The sequence below is a fragment of the Megalobrama amblycephala genome, linkage group LG23 (genome assembly GCF_018812025.1).
Source record: "Megalobrama amblycephala isolate DHTTF-2021 linkage group LG23, ASM1881202v1, whole genome shotgun sequence".
Classification (NCBI taxonomy): Eukaryota; Metazoa; Chordata; class Actinopteri; order Cypriniformes; family Xenocyprididae; genus Megalobrama; species Megalobrama amblycephala.
Window position 1 is genome coordinate 21,695,522 of NC_063066.1, and position 15,004 is coordinate 21,710,525.

Genomic DNA, 15,004 nt, shown 5'->3' on the forward strand with positions numbered 1-15,004 from the left:
CTTCATAGAACAAGGAAGTCATCAGCCCGTTTTTATGACAGTGGAAACAGCGGTATACAGATAAGTAAATTATGTGAAAAATACTGTGTTTTTTTACACGCGAAACATGAACACATGTTATATTGCACACTATAAACACAATCAAAGCTTCAAAAATCCACGAAAAATGGGACCTTTAACTTGTGTGAATGTGAGTTAATAAGTACCAAACATGGGGCTATTTTTTGTATACTATGGCAGAGTCATATTGTTTTTGAAATATGTTGAGGTAAAGACCTGAAATATACCAAAATAAAAAAATAAAAAAAATAGTAGGCTAAATGGTAATCATTCAGTACTATGGTAATACCATCTGATATCAATCAACCTTTGCCAACACAGAAACACAGTAAATCTTTCTATTGACTCATTGATTTAGAACATTAAATGAGAGATGATTACCTTTTCTGCTTTTGGAAGACATAATGTTGTCTTGTGGGCTCATTTGATCTATTAATACTTACTGAGGGCAGATCAAATGTGTACAAACAGTAAAAAGTATTTAACATGCTATTGAGCTTTTTGACAATATATTTATTTCAGTGGGCATAAAAAGTGGAAGGATGAAAAACAGATTGAGGCGTATAAGAAAGAGGAGCAGCAACGGATATTGATGTAATTTGAGAATAATCTGTGAAGCATTTTTCTAACCTGTATGCGGAAGTTTTTTTTTTTTTTTTACAAGATTAAGTTCTCATATCTTCTTAACTATTCTGGAAGTGCTTTCCCATTCCACCTTCATTCATCCATCCTGCCCAAACATGCCTTTTTTTTTTTTTGTCCCTGTCATGTCTGCTACACTTCTTGGGAACTGTCTCTTTGTCACAGTATGATTGTAGTTTTTTATGTTGTATTCTGTAGTTTTCTTTCAAGATTTCATGTGGTGCTTGTAAGACAACTTCTTTCATCTCTGTTTGTGTCCAAATCACCTGCATTCAAAATACAATCATTTACAGTTTCCTCATTCCATGCATGTTTAATGCGTCTCTGTACCTCCTGAATGGGAGAAAGGGACTGTTGGCAGTTAGAAAACCTGCGGGTATGAAATGAATGATATTGAGATTTTCATAACCTTTCTCAAAAGGTTTCTCCATAGCATTAGCTATCAAACAGTATTTATACCACATGCACTGTTAGTCACCATAAAAAACATTTGTTGATTGTATGCTTACAAGGGATATTTGAATTTTGATGAATCTACTTTAACCTCTTGAAACAAGAATTTGGACAATCCCCACATTTTGCTTCCTTAATGTGACATATTTCTGAGTGAAACATTACATTCACAGAAAAAAAGGGAAGGGCTTGATTTTATCCATCAGGAATTGACTGGAAAAGTGGCCATTTTATAACGTGTAAGCCTGAGAGTTATCAAGGACGAAGGTCAAGCTCACTCTCAAGAACATCTCAATGTATCCCAATGGTAATGCTTCTTTATCCTATAATGTATATTTATTCAGCCTTCCGTGTTCATTTCATTAACATCAACCAGCATTATGGATTTAATTAACTATACTGCCAAGATATGAGAAAGCTGTGATGACTAAAACAATGCCTAAAATGTTATTTGGCTTTTGTTGAACATGAACTAGAATTTGTAGTCAATGGTTTAAATCAGCATAACAGATACAAACGGTTATATTGTTTCATGATCTAGACAATGGTGCTGATTGCAGGCTGCGGGCATCAACACAACCTCTTATAAACTCACGGCGACATGAAGAGGAGAAACATGAGAACAATCCAAACAAGTGCATTTTTCTTCCTGCAAGACTGCACCTGTAAATATTTTCATTTCACTTCAATCAATGTCACACCATTGCTGACTACGAATGAACAGAACACAGTCCTTAAGTGCAACAATCTTCATATTTATCTATTATGCTTAAATTTGCCTAAGGTAAAAACACATCATCCTGGGAAAAGGAAGCAAGTATCTCAGACATAGTAGGCCAAACTCATACTAATATATTTAGTTTTATTTATTCTAGTATTACTATGATATTACTATTATAAAACTAATCGAGAAATCAAAGAATACTATTTACAGGTTATCAAAAGTTTTTTTCCCAAACTTTTGTCATATTTTTAGACATAACTGGTATATCTGCAAAGCCCTTGCTTTAGTTCAAAGGCTTCAGTTCACAGAGATTTCCAGTTTCCCATGCATTCTTTTTTTTCGCTTTCCTTTTTGTGTGTTTGTGCTTCATAATCATCACTCCAACTGCCAGAAGAACACAGCCTGATATGAGCATAAGGACCAGGCCACTGAGAAAAAAAACAAGCCAGGCATTTGATTCGCCTCTGCAGTCTTTGAGCGGCATCGGAGGTGGCAGTGTCGCCGGCAGGTATTCTGGCACGGCGCTCACGTGACATTTTTCCCGAGTTTCGTTGACCAGCAGGTTGACCCACACGGTGGTCTGCAGCGGGTCAGGCTTTCCTCCATCGCGAATGACTACGAAGAGGTGGTGCATGCCGTAATCCTCGCTGCGCAGATGCTGGACCAGGGTGATGTTTCCTGAGTGCTGGTCAATCTGGAAGGGGCTATGGAGAGCCGGTTCACTTGCAACAATTTGGTAAGTGATGTCCGAATTCATTCCTGAGTCCTCATCAATGGCGTAGATCTTTGTTATCATGCTCCCTGCTCGGGTGGCTGGAGATATGGTCTGACAGGAGAGGTTGCTGCTAGGAAGAAGGACCTTGGGTTGATTATCATTGACATCCTCAACAAAAACGGTCATTTTCGCCGTAGTGGAAAGAGCCGGTCTGCCGCCATCTGTGGCTACAACCAGAAGCTCATAGCGGTCCTGCTTCTCACGATCGACTTCACCAGTGCTGCGGATCGATCCTTGCGCCAGGTCTATGGCAAAAGGGACCTTTTCATTTAAAATCCGCACATCCACTATTTTGCCGTTGTCTCCTTCATCAGTATCGCTTACTGTGACTTTCCCAACTTGGGAAAGTCGTGGAAGGCTCTCAGACACAAAGAAATAGAAATGTGGGGTTGAAAAGGCCGGTGGATTGTCATTCAGATCCAGTACGTTTATGGACACAATAGCAGAGCCCTCCTGAGAAGGATCGCCGCCGTCCCGGGCCAGAACAGTCAGTTGGTATCTGTCCTGCTGTTCTCTATCCAACGACTCTGCTACCGAAATCACACCCGTCTCTTCGTGAATTATGAAAGGTCCCCCATTTGTAAGCCTGTACCTTACTTTGCCAAACTGATGACTGTCTGCGTCGGTAGCCTGGACTTTCAGCAGAAACACACCAGGAATGTTGTTCTCCTTGATGTCCTTTTCATAGTGTGTTTGATCAAACATTGGGGCATTATCATTCACATCTTCAACCACCACTTTGATCACTTTCCTTCCGTGCAGGTGTGTGCCATGAGGATCAGAAATAACAACTGTAACATCATACTCGCTGCACATCTCAAAATCTAGAGGTTTTGATGTTAAAAGCAAATAGCTGCCTGCTTTTGGTTTCAAAGAAAATGGCATACTGTCAGCTTCTAAGGACAGAGTACCTTTATCACTAGAGGTGTCTTCTAACTCCAAGAGGGCCAAGACAGTGGGGGGCTCGTTCTCTTGTAACACGATCACTTGGTTTTTATTCTCTGCGACAAACCTGATCTTTATGGTCGGCTCTGGACTCGTCACTGGCTGAATGTATATGGTTACCTGAGTTTGAGCAGGGGGGCAAAGTGGGCTATTCGCAAAGACTTTCAACACGTGCTCCTCGGGACTGTCAACCTGCACGTCAACAGCTAAGCTGATCAGGCCTGTGTGTCCATCCATGTGAAAGAGCGTTTTAGCCCTGTCTGAGATCTGACGGCTGAAGGAGAATGTGATCTGGGCATTTTGGCCCAGGTCTTTGTCTGTAGCTTTAAGCTGCGCCACCGCAGTGCCCTTGATTCCTAATCCTGGCACAATGGCTGTGATAGGGCTATCAGCGTCAAACTCTGGGCAATTGTCATTAACATCGGTTACAGTTACATTGAGAATAGCTGTAGCGCTAAGTGGCACTGAACCTCCATCTACTGCTACAAGAACCAAGAAGTGGTTTTCTTGAGTTTCCCGGTCCAGTTTTCTTTCTACCACCAGCTCAAGTTCATACCCATCTTGTCTGATGCCAAAAAAGCCATCAGAGCCTTCTAAATGGTAATGTATCAAGCCATTATTGGCAAAGTCCTTATCATGGGCTTGGTCATCCAGTGGAAAACCCGTCCCATTTGATGCATCTTCAGGTATGCGTATATGAATCTCATCCCTTTCAAAAATAGGAGCGTTGTCATTAATATCATCCACAACAATTGTTATCAGCACAAATTCAGAATGACTCACGACTGCAGTGTTTGAAAAAGTACAGTCCCTATCCTGATGTGACGGACACAAGGTCTCTCTGTCTATGCGCTTTTTAGTGAACAGATCCCCTGTGCTTTCGTCCACTCTGATGTACTCATCGAAGAGCTGGTATGGAGCTGAGTAGTTCCTGCTTAGACTTCCGATCTTAATGCCTACTTCTTGCTCCTCCAGGATGGTGAAACGAAGTGCATGGCTTTGGATTTGCCCTGCAGATGCCAAGAGAAGCACCCACTACAAAAAAAGAGAAGGGATTACTACTTGGAAGAAAGCAACACCCTTCTTTCCATATAAAAGTTTAACCACTCTGACTCTGGAGTTAAGTGTGTAATCCTTAACCACCAAGCCGGTCTTTTTTTCTGCTGTTGAATGCGTTTTTGCACAGGCTTTATTGTAGACTTATATGTTCCAGCAGCCAGAGATTTAACTTTAGAATATATAATCTGAACTAAGCTTGCAAATGCCTGCATACTTTCCATGAACAGGCTACAAAATAGGTCTTGAATTCTTAAAAATGAATGCATCCCCCAACAATGCATCAGTGAATTTAGGTGCTTATATTTCAAAAAAATCATCTTCTTCCACAATTTACATAATTAATATAATTATAAAAGGTTTGTCATTTTTGACTATATTGTTTGTATTTATAGGCCTACTCGAAATAAACATTAATAAATTCAAGGTTAAACATTCTAAAGGAAATAGCAGGATGGCATATTTTCACTTAGAAGGGGCTTAACGAGTTCGGCAGCAAACTTATGTTTGATAAGCATTTATTTCCCCATTAATTAATTATGTTTACAATCGTTTTTAATATTATAACTACTAACAGTGTTGAATAGTTAAGCTTGAAAACTGCATGATATATAATAAATGCATATCTAACATAGCTCTCTTAAAACAAACAAACATGGGATTTATGCCTTTTTTGCTTGTTTAAAAAAAGAAAAAAGTAATGGTACGCCAATTTTTGGAAAGTGCCAGCAGCACATTTGTGAGTAGGCTATTAGACTTTGACCCTTTAAACATTTCTTTTCTTTCTTTTTTTTTTTTTTTTTTTTTTTGTATCCAGTAGTCTAACTGTCTGTCTATTTGAAACTAACAAATGAAATATGAAATAATATTAACAATCAAACAAACAAAAAAAACCTCACCTGATATACTGCACACTGAATGCAGACTGACTGACTGACTACTGTGGACTTTACCATAGTGTAACGCCTGACAGACTTGACGTTCAACGCCAAAATACGTTGAAATTTTTCTTTCTGAAAATATAAGAATAATACCGAGTAATGTACTGTACATGACACTGACCTGTAGTATAGTCCAGTTCATCATGTGGTGGTGATGAACGGTCCATTCTTCAAGAACATGTTGAGCTCTGTGAGCATGAGAAGAACTCGCGTGAAATGCGTCGGGGCGGAAATATCACCCTACCTGTGCTACAGGTGAGCAGCTCGAGATTAACGCGATTATTCAGTCATTGGCTGAAAGGGAAAATACTGGTCTGACGGGATGTTTTTCTGGGCGAATGCGTTTTAATGATAGATGGGTCGCGGTTAAGGATTTTTCCCCATTCAACACTAAGGACTCTGTAATGCTTTATAATAATATATACACTCTAAATGATAATAAGAGAGATTATAGTAGTTATAGCTTTTCTTTTCAGTTGTTGACGTTCAGTTTTGCTTTTCTGAACAAAATGAAATTGAACTATATTTTTTTCAAAACAAAAATGCACTGTATATTTGTATTACTGCTACTGCTATTACTGCTATGTTGACATTTGGCTCATCTGTCTCAGTGACGCCATCATGAGGGCACCAGTGATATCGCTTTATCTGATGTCTCTCAACTATTCTAGCCACATAGTTTATTAGGTCTATTATATTAATATTTTGTAAGTCAGCGTCATTTTTTTTGGTGTATGATAAAACTACTGAAAAAAGAAAAGCCACAAAAAAAGTGATATGCATAAAATATTAAAAAGTAGGCTACAATGAATATAAGAATGATAACAGCTCTTACAAAAACACCACAGTAACAGTTTCCGCCAAAATAATTGCCAGCTGTGGTAACTTGACAGCCACTGTCATAAAGAGATGACAGAAAGATTCGTCTAGTTATAGTAGGACAAATAATTATCACTTAAAGAGGAACTGCATTTTTGGAAATTCTTAAAGGTCCATAACTGTGCTCTAAAACTAGACTGGAGTGGTCGGAAATATTCTTTCTCTCGTTCCGCATATGACGTTATGTGTAGGCGTCGGGGGAAATTTCACCCACACCAAGTTTACCGTGTCCACGGAGACAAAACCTTGTGCTGGGTGGAGTCTATATAAATACGTATGTGAGAACCCACAGCATTAATTTGAGAATCAGTTCACAGGACTATTCACAGAAAACCACAGGATGTGTGCACCAAATACTTCTGGTAAGCTTTTCTTGTATAAAATTTCACATGCCACATTATTTCAAATGTGATATATATATATATATATATATATATATATATATATATATATATATATATATATATATATATATAGGAGAGTATATTTATTTGAGTTTATTCATTTAATTTATTTACAGTCAAGTAGACATCAGTCATAAATAGTGTAAAATGATTTCTCAGTATTTGGCTCTGCAATTATTGTATTAGAGTTCGATTTGGAGCTGGGAGACTTGCTGCAGGAGTTTAATGATGTTGTGAAGGAGTTGAGCTCTGAAAATGTGCTGAGAGATGTGAAGAGACACACAGGATTGAGTGATGGAGACGATTCAGACTATTGTAAGTACACTACCTGGTAAACTCGAATGTACATACTTCACATACAGAGAAGGATGTCTTTTCATGTACTAGCCTACTTAAAATATAGTAGATGGTTTCCTCATATTTCTCTATCTCCAGTTACTTGATTTGCAGTAAAAACTCTTTATCTAAAGAAACTTTTTAGTACAAAAGATAATAGTATTTTCTGCTTTTATCAAACACACACCCACGTTCTAAATGAGGACATTCCATAGACTTCAATAGCTTCAATAGCTAATTATAATTAACACAGACTAGCTTTAACCATAAAAGAAAACTTGTGAACTTTTGAAAAACAAAACATTGTCTTTATTGTTACTGTAGCTCACATCTGTGGACAGTCTTGCCCCTTTCAAAGACATTACAACCTGACCCGACCCACACAGACACTTCTGGGCTTTGCTTTGTGATTCATATCTCTCTTGGTTTTGATCCTCACAATCCTAAATAGATTATGTAAAAGAATAAATGTATTAGTTAACCTTTGATCTTACGAAAGCTTTATTCTTGTGATATCAATACCCTTGTGCACCTCAACCACCCTGTAGTTTACTTGCATTCACATGTATGAGGCATGCATTAATCCTTTTCTCTCTTTTCAGGTAGTGAGGCTTCACTGGTAAACAGTTTGAATGCAAGTCAAGAAGAGCTCAACATTGCAAGCATGACCACGGCACAAAAAGGTATTAACATAACGACTCCCAGCAGATAGCCATTACATTTACTAAACAAGCCTTAATGGCTTTTCCTCCCATGGCTCTAACCCCTGTGTGCTGTTTCTACCCATCTTATTGTAGTCTTTGTTTGTGGATTGTACTGCTTTGATGCTGCATATCTGGCTACAGAATGCATGATGGAATTGAATATGATAATAAGATAGTGAGCCAGTGTGAACAAGGACAGACATAAAAAAAAAAAAACAGAATCAATTAGTCAGTTTAGGATGATCTATATGCATGCGTTTTACTAATTTTGTTGGATTTTATAATTTTTATTACAAGGGAAAAGAATTTAGTAGGGATGCTGGATATCCAGCAATAATTTTGATCAAACAATTATATTTATATATAACCACTGTTGTCAAATTGTGCCTTGTGGCATTTATTTAACTTTTAATTGCCCAGAGTCTCACTGAGATTAACAACCTCTTTTACAAGTAAGCATAAATAAGATGAAGATACATTTCTATAGCTCTGATTGTAATTCCGTTCACACCTGAAATGGGTCATACCAATAACATTACCTGAGAAGCTATAGTAAATAATACGTTAGGAAACCCCACTCATTCAAGGAACGCAAGTGTTTAAAACCTACTTTACTTTCTGCTGTTAGACTGAATGCAAACTTTTTGCTGAAATATCCACCAAATTAACGACGACACTGAAATGAGAGCTTTTATGAAATAACTGCCTACCAATGTTGAATTCAAACCTATGCCCTTGGTTTATTATAATCTTTTTAAAACCATTTGAAAATGTGGCATTTTTTTATGCATAGAGAATTTCACCCTCTCTATTGTTTTGCTTTACGTAATTCAGAGGGTCGCATTTCTTTCTGGCTGGAATGTTCCACAGGAAATGCCAGTGCACTCCGCTGCATTTCCACGGAGTCTGTAGCATTCCAGTGTGCTCACGTCTTCTGTCTGTCTCTCTCTCTGCTCTTTACAGCAAGGCTCGGGGACACCAGCGACCTACAGAGCTTCATTGATAACCTGGATAGAGAGCTTGCAGGTATAAAAACAGCTTGGATACATTTAAGTGAAATGTTATATTAAAATTGAAAATGCAACTTTATCACTTTTTAGAAGAAAAGTTTCTATATAGAACTTCAAATGAGTCCGTCAGGAGTCCTTTTATGCGGTTCATTTAATGGATTTAGTTGTAATGAATTTTTAATTTTAGGAGACAATACATACGTAAACATATATGTTAAAATGAACGTGAACGAATATTAATAAATACTGTAGAAGTGTTATTAATTCTTATTTCATGTCAACTAAAGTAGTTAACTAATGTTAACTCATGAAACCTTATTGTAAAGTGTTACCAAATATCGAAATTACTGGTTAAAGTTTAAGAATTTTTCTCCTTAAATAGAACTTTTTCGGTTCTTTAAAACTCTTTTTAGAGTTTTTTAGTTTCTATATAGAACCTCATTGGACCAAGAGTGTATCTTTTGAAAGCATGGCGTTTGGCATCATGATATTTACAGTTAATCAGAATTTAGAATTGTATTAATCTAGATCAAAACACCCTTAAATATGGAAGCTTGTCCTCGCCACTAAGTTAAAAATATAAAAGTCAGAATTGCGTCATATAAAGTCGAACTTATGACTTTTTTTCTCATAATTGTGAGTTTTTATAACTTTATAACTCGCAGTTCTGACTTTATAACTCACAATTGTGAGTTTATATCTCGCAATTCTGAGAAAAAATATATAGAGTCGATATAAAGTCAGAATTGCATGATATAAAGTCAGAATTGTGAGATATAAACTCAGAATTGTGAGATATAAACTCAAAATTGCGAGAAAAAAGTCAGAATTGTAAGATAAAAAAAAAAAAAAAATCGCAAGCTTCCATACTTACGATACTTACGGCCTGTTCACACTGAGGATGATAACTATAATGATAACAATAAAGATATAGTTCTAAAAATCATTCTAAATATAAAAGAATAGCAGAGTCCACATCACAACTATAACGGCACAGAGAAATGATATTGTTGGAATCACTTTCAGAGCATTTTTTTTCTAGCTAATGAACGATTAAAAAAAATGACAGCCAATCAGAATCCACCAGATTTTAAAGCGTTTGAGCATTTAAAGTGGTAGACGATAAAACAGCTTAGAATAAATCAGAACGTTATCATTTTTGGTGTGAAGTATGTTCGCCTAACCGCAAGTGTGCGATAACAAACCTCAGTGCCCAAGGGGACTATAGAGTTACTTTCATATGTCTCTGCCATATAACTGGATATGTTACCTATTAGTAGATAATGTAACAGAAAACAATTGGCATTACACACCAACACCCATTATTATCTTGTTTGTCACATTGTGCTCAGTGATAGACCGACAATCTATTGTAACATCATTCTTGACAAATACAAGTAAAATGTCCATCAGTGCGATAATGTTAATCTGCCTATTGCCAAATTACTAACAAAAGGCTAGTGGTTTAACAGCGCTCACTCCCATCATGCTCCGCTATCAGTGGAGTGACAGTCATGAATCATAACTCCCCAGACTGCAAATCCATGATACCTCACTCCCCTGACCCGAGCTGTCACAATCTTATCTGTCTGACAGAGATGTGAGCCGACAGGACACACGTGATCAGAGAGGACGCACCACGTGCGCTGAGCACCTGAAGAGCTGGCATTTAGAAAACCGCAATCTCTGCCTTCGCACAAGGATATTGTGATAAAGAAAACAGCTTCTTTTTCCTCCCTTCACTAATGAAATAGAGCTCACAGTGTCTTTGTAATTTGTCAAGACTGTTTGGACAAACTTCCAAGTTTCTCACTAGATATTTTATTTTAGAAATAATTTCATATTTTATATGAAAAGCACAATTTCTTTCAAGTTATGAAGGCTTGTTGATAAATAGCTAGTTTTTAAATTTTTTATAAAGATTGTAAAAATATCAGTGTTAACATGTTTAAAATGTGTATTTTTATGTTAATTTTACCTTGTAAATAATTTTTTTTAATAAAAGGTTTTTGCATTGAAAATGTATCAGATGGTTTTTAATTGTTTTCTTCATTTCTTATATCAGGAACTAAAAGCATTTTATGTAGGGAATAACTACATCATAATTATTTAGGGTAATTGGGTACGTCTGACAAAAAAGAGCTTATTTGTCATGAAAATCAAGTCATAGTGCAAAAAATCTAAATAAAATTAATTTATTTAGACAAAATATTTTTTCTTTGACTTGATTTTACATTGAAATATGACTTGGACAGATTTTGCGATATTCACCTAATTAACTATAAACTAGGGCTGGGCATTGACACAAATTTCAGGATTCAATTTGATTTCGATTTGATATCAATTAATTGGGGTATATATTCGGTACAGTACATGCCAAATTTCCTCAAGGAAAAAAATGCTGTAAAAAATGCAACTAATGCTGTAAACTATAGGAATCCCAGTTGGTACATCACTTACATTTAAATTATACACAAGGAAGTTATAATAATGTTATAGTAATACATTTTTAATGGCTTAATTATGTTTTTAAAGGTGCAGTGTGTAAATTTTAGCAGCATCTAGCAGTGAGGTTGCGAATTGCAATATAGAGAAGCTATGGTGGCCAACACAGGACAAAAATGTCGTTGTCTGAGACAGCAGAGAAGTAGCCAGTCAAGCAAATGTCCATTTAGGGCTACTATAGAAACATGCCGGCGCAAAATGGCATTTAAGGAGACCCGTGGTGTATGTAGATAGAATTGGCTCATTCTAAGGTAATAAAAACAACGGTTTATTATGTAAGGTCTTTATACACCACTGAAAACATAGTTATGTATATTATATTGCATTTCTGTCAATAGATCCTCCTAAAATTTACACATTGTACCTTTTAAATATAAACATTTAAATGGTGGCTGTCATACATGACAGATTTATTCAAAAATACATAAGCATTTTAAAGAACAGGATAAGTAAAAATACAATAAATAGTGAATAAATCGATCAGAATGCTGCTTTCTGGAGATAATTTTTCTAGATGACTAACTTCTGAATGGCTTTTCTGAGGTAAATGTGAGTGATTTCTTACAAGCAATTTCACAATGTCAGTGGTTTAAACACTGATTGAGCAATTGCATGAGACATGATACTGATTTCTGTAAGTTGTACTGTATCTTTCAACATACCTTCTAATGTTCATTCATGTTTCTTTCGAGCTGTAACTAGTAGTAAAGCTGCTGCTTCGCTTGAACTGAGGCGCTACAGCGATCTGCACGACACTTAAAAGAGAGCCAAAATTGTATTTATTGCTTGAATTTCATAATAAAATTGAAGAAGGCTGAGACTTTGTTTCATATCATAAGTAACAAAGCACAACGCTTATTGCGATTTATTGACTGAAAAAAGCACAGACTGAAAGATTTATTGGGATTTAAGAAAAGATATCAGTTCTTGAAAATTGATTAAAATCGAGAAATCTTTAACCCAAATTGAGAAATTTTTAACCCAGCCCTACTATAAACTCTAACATAAAGTTCTTGCTTGACCATATGCTGTATCTCAAATACATTATCTAGTTGTAGTATATCTTTACCATTGTAGCTCTCATTAGTAAAACCATCTCTGTTCAGAAAAGGAAATGTACAGATGCATCTAGACGCTCTGCAGTTGATGAAAGAGGAAGTTGTCAGTTGCACTGCAAGCGAAACCAGCACTATTTTTTTTCTAGTTTGTGGTATTGTTACAAGAGAGAATGCACTTGAAATGCATGAATATCACTGCATTAGAGAAAATATCGAACAGGATGCATACTATGCTTGTTTTCTTATGGATTGATGTCTGTGCTTTTTTTATGTGTGAAAATTAAAATTCTTCTAGAATTTACTCTAAATTTACCCCCCAAACTTGTATGATTTTTCTTCTTTGTGGAACATAAAATATAAAGAACATACTTAGAAGAATGTTGGTAACTACTCATTTTGATTTTACATCAGATTTGACATTTTTAGGTGAACTAACCTATTAAGTGTCCAAATAATTTTAGTCTAAACTAAACTTCCTCTTTTCCACAGGGTACTTCATTTTTATAACTTTATTTTTAGCAGATTGTAGTCTCATATATTACATAATGGAGCAGATGTTAGACATTATGCAGCATTGCATAAGTAAAAGCAGTACTTCTTATGGTCACATTGGAAACTGGGCAGGAGAGTTAATGGAAAGAGGAAGTTCAGAATCTCTGGTACTCATGTGGTTTGAGGAAGAATGCTTACATCATCACTGCTCCAGACTCTTATGAGAACACTGATTATTATAATAAATACACCAGGCATGTGATTATGAAGTCACCAGTGAACACATATTTAAAGAATCTGAAACTCCGTCAGAAGCAACCTTTTTGAAATTGCGTTATTTTAGGTCCATAGTCCTGATCAGAATAAAATATGGTTAACACTTTACAATAAGGCTCATTAGTTAACTTACATTAGTTAACATGAACTAATAATGAACTGCACTTCTACAGCATTTATTAATGTTTAATTTCAACATTTACTAATACATTATTAAAATCAAGAGTTGTATTTGATAACATTAGTTAATGCACTGTGAACATGAACAGCTGTATTTTTATTAACTAACATTAAGAAAGATTAACAAATACAAATGTATTGCTCATGGTTAGTTCATGTTAGTTAATAAATTAAGTCATGTTAACAAATGAACCTTATAGAGTGGTGCAGGTATGACATCACTTTGTAGGCCAAAACGCAGAAGCAAGTTATCATTTTAGCACTTACAGTTCCATCGTGCCGAAGTCAATGGGTTTTTTGAATGGGATTTTGGTTAAATGGCTGAATTAAGGTCTGTGGTGAACACAAGCTCAAGACACTTTCATGTTTTATTCTACGACATAAAATACATCAGTATTACCCCACTCATTATTTTTTTAAGCTGTTATGTGTCTTGAAAAAGGTGGTTGCTAACAAGTGCTAAATGGGACTATAGAGGCTGTCGGCAATATTAAACGTCATCACAACAAACAGATGAGCTCAATCTGCTTTTACAGCCTCATTATGTTCATAATTGGGCTCTCATAATCTAGTCTAACTCAAACGTTCTGGGAAAATGTTTTTAGATAAAAACTGAATGAGTTGGAAGCTTAGTGATGGTGACATTGAAGTCGAGCGACCTGTGGTGTAGTTCGTTTATAGCCTGCCTTTAGCTTTTTACTTCTGGCGACTGCATTTATGCTTCAAATTTTATAAAAGTTGTGTCATTCTATCAAAATTATCTTGATGGACAAAGCGTGTAATTATCATAAACCTTTGTTGATCACAGAGCTTGTTTTTTGCGATAATCCAAAAGCCTATGGAAAAATCCTATTGGGATTTTGTAGAGGGAACCAGTGTGATGCTAACTGCCGGTTGGCCTACAACGTGACGTCATACCTGCACTACTCTATTGTAAAGTGTTACCTAAGTAATTCCATGTTTCCCACAGTGTCATGGAACACTCTGTTTGCTTTCAGACTGTGTTTGAGACAGTTAAAAGTTTTTCTGAAGACATTGTGTTTAGCTTGTGTCCTCTTATGTCCTTCCTTGAGGGACCCATAATGCTCTTGGTAATAGACTCATGGTCCAAACTGACATTGCTGTCAAAACTGCAGTGTGAGTGGATGTGTTAAGGGTGGTGAGAAACGACAGTTTTGGCATCTCTCTCTCTCTTTTATTTTTATTTTTTTTGCTGACTGTTTACAGCTTCCTGTGCTGGGTGTGTGAGCTGAGAAAACGATAAATAACACTTTGTCCAGTGAAAAAGAAAAAAAGACTGATTGTGTAAACTGGGTTAGACCTTATCTGCTTGTTAAAGGGTTAGATCAGTTCATGTGAGTACAGTGGTTCAATATTAATATTATAAAGCGGCGAGAATATTTTTTGTGCGCCAAAAAAACACAAAATAACGACATATTTAGTGATGGCCGATTTCAAAACACTTCTTCAGGAAGCTTCGGAGCGTTATGAATCTTTTGTGTTGAATCAGCGGTTCGGATCGTGTGTCAAACAGCGAAACTGCTGAAATCACGTGACTTTGGTG

The 15,004-nt window shown here is 36.2% G+C and overlaps 2 protein-coding genes across 2 annotated transcripts; one reads left to right on the forward strand and one right to left on the reverse strand.

Annotated features, from left to right (window-relative positions):
• Positions 1-1,472: 1,472 nt before the first annotated feature.
• On the reverse strand, positions 1,473-6,627 carry pcdh20 (protocadherin 20). Its single transcript, XM_048176501.1, has 2 exons — positions 5,718-6,627; positions 1,473-4,634 (listed from the first exon to the last, which is right to left on the reverse strand). The coding sequence occupies exons 1-2, from the start codon at positions 5,739-5,741 to the stop codon at positions 2,163-2,165; spliced, it is 2,496 nt and encodes an 831-aa protein (XP_048032458.1). The 5' UTR covers positions 5,742-6,627; the 3' UTR covers positions 1,473-2,162.
• Positions 6,628-6,676: 49 nt separating this feature from the next.
• Positions 6,677-10,950, forward strand: si:dkey-27i16.2 (regulator of cell cycle RGCC-like). The gene is made up of 5 exons (XM_048176502.1): positions 6,677-6,837; positions 7,066-7,194; positions 7,818-7,898; positions 8,883-8,945; positions 10,526-10,950. The coding sequence occupies exons 1-5, from the start codon at positions 6,816-6,818 to the stop codon at positions 10,531-10,533; spliced, it is 303 nt and encodes a 100-aa protein (XP_048032459.1). The 5' UTR covers positions 6,677-6,815; the 3' UTR covers positions 10,534-10,950.
• The last annotated feature ends 4,054 nt before the right edge of the window (positions 10,951-15,004 follow it).